Source organism: Alligator sinensis, unplaced genomic scaffold, assembly GCF_000455745.1.
Source record: "Alligator sinensis unplaced genomic scaffold, ASM45574v1 scaffold794_1, whole genome shotgun sequence".
NCBI lineage: Eukaryota > Metazoa > Chordata > Crocodylia > Alligatoridae > Alligator > Alligator sinensis.
In genome coordinates, this window is record NW_005842125.1 from 503,284 (window position 1) to 509,239 (window position 5,956).

The following is a 5,956-nucleotide window of genomic DNA, read 5'->3' on the forward strand; positions in this document are numbered from 1 at the left end:
ATCCAGAAAATGAAACAAATTCTAGTTTTTACAGTGTTGTGTATTGAATGTATTTTTAACAACACTTTCGTATTGGCTTTGTCCTGAGCAAACCGACTCCATCAGTTGCAGGGCTCAGGGTCCTTCTGTCAAGAGTATAACGCAATGGTTCTTAACATTTTTAGACTTGAGGCACTCCTGGGTTGACTCCAGACACCCCTCAGAAAATGCCAGCTGGTAGCTTTCACTTTTGCTTTACTACAGAAGAATAATTAGGCTTGACAGGACTCAATTTTCATCAATAAAAAAATCAGATAAATGTCGACTTCACCTGACACTCACAGACCAACAAAAAAATATTTCTGTCAGTAATCAAAATTTATAGAAAGGGGATGTAAAAAAAAAAAAAAAAAAAAGAGGAGGAAAAAAAAAATAAGTCCAGGATAGGAGTAAGGAAATCTGAGGTAGGAAGAACTGCACACGCTTTCCAGCAAGCCTGACCTGGCCCCCTGTATAATCAGGTATGCTTTGTAGGGCTGTGTGAAGCTTTGGGTGCTGATTCAATTCAGGGGAGATTCGGCCTGATTCAGTGGCCAAATCTCTGAATCCAGATCAAATCGGGACCAATAAAAAGGTCCAAAAAGATCAAAGAGCTTCAGTGATTCGGACAGTCCCCACTAACTGCAACAGTGAGCTGGAGCCAGACCTGGAGCTTGTAAGTAAGGGTGCGGAGGAGGGGGAGCTGGGGGAGGGAGGAGGGGACCATGGGGGGACCCCCACCATGCCTCAACCGCCACCCACTCCCTCAGCCACCGCATAGCTGCCCCAACCTCCCAAGCTCCCAGTGCTTTAAAGAAAAGCCCCGATGCTCACGTGGCTCAGGCCCTTTAAGGAAAAAAACAAACTGAGAAAACCCCTGGGACTCGAAGCTCTTGCAGCAGCCTTGGAGCTTCAGGGGGGCTTGTGCAGAGCCCCCCACACGGTGTGAGGCAGTGTGGGGCAGCAGGGATCACCCCCTGCCCATCAGCACTGGGTGAGTTGGGGCTTTTTTTTTCTCCCAAAGTGCTGGGAGGTAGAGCTGGGTGAGGGATGGGCCTGGTCTGGGTGATCTGGCGATTCTGCAGCAGCCAAATCTCCAAATCAGATTTGGCCGAATCGATTCAGGACAGTGATTTGAATCACTGAATTGAATCGCTGTTCCCCCAAATCAGCCGAATCCGAATTCAAAGCAAATACTAGCCGCTTTGCACAGTCTTAATGCCTTGTTAATTTGTGGGTATTTACTTTTTATATTTACTGTAATGTGATTTTTATAAAGCGTTTAATAGTACATTGTCATTACTAATTTGTATGCCCCCCACATTCCTATTTCACGCAATCCTCAAAATTTAAATCGGTAAAAATTGATAAAACTGGATAGAAATGTTTAAAAATAAGCATCGATTTCTAGCTGTTGAAGTTATAAAAAATAAAATAAAAATTGAATTCTGCAAAGTCTAAAAAGACTAGAGTAATTCTTCTGTTGCAAAGTACTCAGAAGTACTGCAGCAGGATAAAATGTATTTAACGTTACTAATTCCTATTTGAATTCTTTGTGTTTATCTTGTAAATTGTGTTTGCTTGCCCAACATCACCAACAACATGGTACCCTGCACCACCCTTGAAAGGATCTTAAAACACCACAGGGTGCTGTGCCACACTGCATGAGAATCACTGGCATTGGGTGAATCATAACTTGGTAGCTTTGGGTCTTAATCCCTTTTATTGATAGAAAAAACATCTCTCTAGTGTCTTCCACTTGAAGATGATTAATTGAGTCTTTATTTTATTCTTTATGTTGACAGTGTTTGAAAGAAAATTGCACTGATTTGTTTCTAAAGTGCCCTGTGTGCGTTACTTCTTTCTTCAGCACTTTTGGAAGTCATTCTTAAATCTAAAAACAATATGTTAGTCTAAAGTTAGGCAGAAGGAACGGCAGTGTTGTCTTTCATAGCTCTTTGATTTGGGATGAGGAGTGGTTTGGTTTGCAGAAGACCTAGTAAATCTTTGCAGTGGTTATGGACAGCCTTTTCATAGCATCTGATGATGTAGGCTGTAGCCTACAGAAGCTCCTGCCTCTCTGAACAAGTTTGTCTATAATAGTGATTCTGAACCAAGGTACCTTGAAATCCTTTCAAGAGTGTTCCAGGGTGCTAGGTGTCCAAACATGATCCATAAGATAAACACAGAGTTTTCACATAGGAATCCATATCTTGCTGGGATCCTTTGACCTTAGCTGACTTCCACCTTGGGCAGGGGGCTGGACCCGTTGATCTTACTAGGTCCCTTCCAGCCCTAATGTCTATGACATCTATGAAAAACATTTTGATCTGTTGTGGTCTTTCTGACTGCTCTGGCCAGAAAAATTATTATTTTTTTTTTTTTTGTAGTAAAAAAAAAAAGTGAAAAGTAAGAACTAGCATTTTCTGAGTCTTTCGAGGGGTCCCTTGAGCCTAAAAAGTTTGAGAACCAGTTGTCTCTGAGTTATCGTACCATCCTGCCTTCTGCCTAATATATCATTACATTAGCCAGGGTGAAAGAATTAAAAAAATGAAGCTCTATTGTTCTGAGGTTCATAGTTTATTCAAGTGGACATCTGGAAAATAAGCCCTTGACAACAAACTAATCATTTCCACCCCCCCTCCCTTTTTTGATGAAGAGCAGTTTGGTTTGTGTCTCGGACGGCCAGAGCCGACTCGAGGTGATTTAGAAATTGCTCGTTCATCAGGGCGGGCTGGTGAATGGAGAGGCAGACAAGGTTTAATGGTTGCAAAAACGTTTACTTACGCTGCCTGTAGTTGCGACGCAGATGGTCCGGTCGTCTGAACAACTATGTGAGTTGTTCCAGTTGGCGAGGCCCAAGCCAGTTAATCCGTCTGCAAATTAAGCCGGCGGGAAAAGGGTACGTCTGGGATTGCGCTCGGCGACGGGAAGAAGGATCGATAGGTGATCAGTCTATCGATCAGCTAGCTGCATGTCAGATCTCTTTAGAGGCACTCTGCAGCGTGCTCAAAGTTCTTCGACTTGGGCGGAAGTCGCGTGAATTTTTTAAACGGCCAGCAGGCCAATTACCAGCCGCCACGTAGAAATTATTTGGGGTGGCACTTCTTGTTTTTTGAAGGGCACTTCTCCTTACCCAGAAGGTTTTGTCGATTTCTGGCCTTTGGATTGTAAACAGAATGCTGGTTTGTGTGGGGTTGTCGCTCTCCTGGCTGGCTTCGTTTCCCTCCTTTGACAGATATCTGGCTTCTCTGTTTGGTTTGGGCAGCTGAACAATGTGGAGTTTTGTCTGATGTTTTGTTTCACATTTTTTTTCAACAATTTGAAGCAATTAAGCAGCGTGAGAGTAAAAGTGGCTGAAGCAGCTACTTGACAGTCCTGAGTTTCCCAGGGGAGGAAGTGGAAGGACCTGCTGGTTCCCTTCAACCTGAAGTGTTCTCACTCTACTGCTACTGTTAACTCAAATCTGGGAAGTGGCTCTTATAGGTGCATATGTTTTGAGGCCATTATTGTTCTTTTAAGTGAAAAAAAATTCAGATATCTTAAAGTGCTAAGTGTATCCATCTTTGTCAATGTGTGGCCAAGAAGTGCTTGAAGTGAGCATCACCAGCCAGTAAATCTTTATTATTCTGTAACAGCTCTGCAATGCTTCAGCCAGTTCTGTTTTATCTGAGTCTACCACTTTGGAGACCAGCTTGGGGAAAGAGGCAGAGGACAGGCCAGATAATAGTTTTGTGACTCAGTGTAGTGTTGGTCAGTAGAAGATAGTTTAGTGCTCCTGCTCATACTCATGTTGTCATGGCATGCAGCAGTGCAGATGTGAGGTTGTTCCTTCTCTTCATTTGCTTTAACAGGTAGGAACGACCCAAGCCCTCCCCTCTGGTTCTCCAGTTTGGTTCCTGCTTTGCATGGTAACAAGGCTGCCTCCATGGTCACATTTACTACCATTTTTCTCACCAACTGAAATTACCAGTTTAAAAAAGAACACAAAAAATGCCTTTATTAGGGAGCCTGTTGCACTAGTGCTGCTTGCTTGGAGCCTTCAGCCTTCTAACTCTTTTGAGACGAAGAGGAGAGCCTCTGCTGCCGCAGTGGATTGGGTCAGGGGTGAAGCAATTTTTGGAGTTTTTTGACAAAACCTGCTGGTTAGCAGGCCTGATGGAGGAAGGTGACAGGCTATTCTTGAAGCAGCTGTGGAATGAGATGGGAGCGTTTGGTCTGTGAAATACAAACCTAGTTCTTGCGCTAGAATTTAAGCTTTCCCAAAGAAAAGCCTTTCCTCAAACCAATCTGGGATTTGAAAGAAAAGGTACCTCAGGATTTGAAGGAAGTTAAGTGATCTATATGAGCACTCAGCCCAGACTACCACTCTGCTGAGTGGAATATGCCAGGGGTGTTAAACTCATCTGGCACTGTGGGCTGGATGAGTAGTATGGGCCCGCTGACCTCCTGTGACATCCCCCTCGCTCCCCGCAGGCTGGATCCAGAGCACACAGCACACCACTCTGATTGTCTGGGACATACACTACACAGCGCCCTTGCCAGCTGGTCCAGGACCCATGCTGCATGTGGTGTCTTTTCTGGACTGGCTGGGGCAGGCACTACATGCAGCATGGATCCTGGACAGCTCACCACATGCAGCACAGTCCTGAACTGGCTGGAGTCAGCTTTGTGTGCCCTGCTGTCCTGGACTGGGCACCCTGTGCAGCATGGTTCATGTGCTGTGTGTCGATCAACTCTGAAACCCAGAGGCCAGATGATGGGACTCTTCTGACCATATCTTTGACACCCCTGAAATAGGCCAAGAAGCCTCCCAGGTTTTGCTCCTTTTAATGCAAAACAAGAGGAGACACCTGAAAGAGTGGGAAAATCAAGATTGGTGATTGGTCATTATCCTTTCAATCAGAGCAGGAGAGTCCAGCATCTGCAGTCTCCCAACTGATAGAGCAGAAAACAAATTAGCCAGGAAGCAAGAACATTCACATTGTTAGCGGAAGTGAAGGAATCTTAAAAGTGCACACATACTTCATTTATCATTTTTGTCCTTTTAGTGCAATAATTTGTGGAAGTTCTCATATCTTTTTCAAGTAAGAATATTCGGAATGTTTTGTTGGAGAATAAAGGTGAAACTATACGCACTCTATTTTGATTTATATTTTATTTAGTATACCGGCTCATTAAATTCTATTCAGCAGTGTTTAAGTCCTTTGATTTAACTCTTAATAGTGAAGATTTGTAAGTATAAACAGCAAATAAATGCTTTCTATCACTTCTAGACGAGATAAGCTATGGATTTGCATGGAGTTCTGTGGAGGTGGTTCTTTACAAGACATTTATCATGGTAAGCCAAAATTCAACTTCTATGAACAATAAATAGAGTTTACTTGAAACCATAGCTATTTACAGTAGGATAAAATAGGAAAGTTTTAAAGTAGAAGGAATCGTATCTTAAGCCTAGTAAATGTTTTAGTCTTTAATGTCAGTTTTAGATTTTTGTGTTGGAAATATTCTAGGTTACCCAAACAACCAAAGTTACCTACAGATTTCTGGAAATGCAGTTGAATGGGAAAGTATCATATGTATTTTGATGTTTAATACTTAATAAAATTAAAGACTATATTGTAAATATAAAACAAGGAACATGCTTCTAGTTGTGCAGCTCTACAATATATCCACTTTGCTGCTTAGTAAATATATTTTACATACGAGTACCTGTATGTCTTTGGGATAAATGAGCACATTGTCACAGTTTATATATTGCATGTACTTGTATATCCTGTCCTACTTTGATATTTGTATTGCAGTGGATTTCAGGGTGTAAATACTTTAAAAAAAAAAAAAAAGTTTTTGATCAAGCAGTGAGACCTGCATGAAAAAAACTAGGGGTGCACCAATAAAGATTTTCTTGGCTGATACTGATAGCTGATTACTAACTAGC

At 42.4% G+C, this 5,956-nt stretch overlaps 1 protein-coding gene across 5 annotated transcripts in view; it reads left to right on the top strand.

Annotated features, from left to right (window-relative positions):
• Window positions 1-5,956, top strand: part of MAP4K3 (mitogen-activated protein kinase kinase kinase kinase 3) — a 138,733-nt gene that overhangs the window by 23,276 nt on the left and 109,501 nt on the right. For all 5 annotated transcript variants that reach the window (XM_025205673.1, XM_025205674.1, XM_006024921.3 and 2 more), the window contains one exon: window positions 5,295-5,359. In XM_025205673.1, the coding sequence (XP_025061458.1) occupies window positions 5,295-5,359 (65 nt within the window). The remainder of the gene's footprint in view (window positions 1-5,294; window positions 5,360-5,956) is intronic.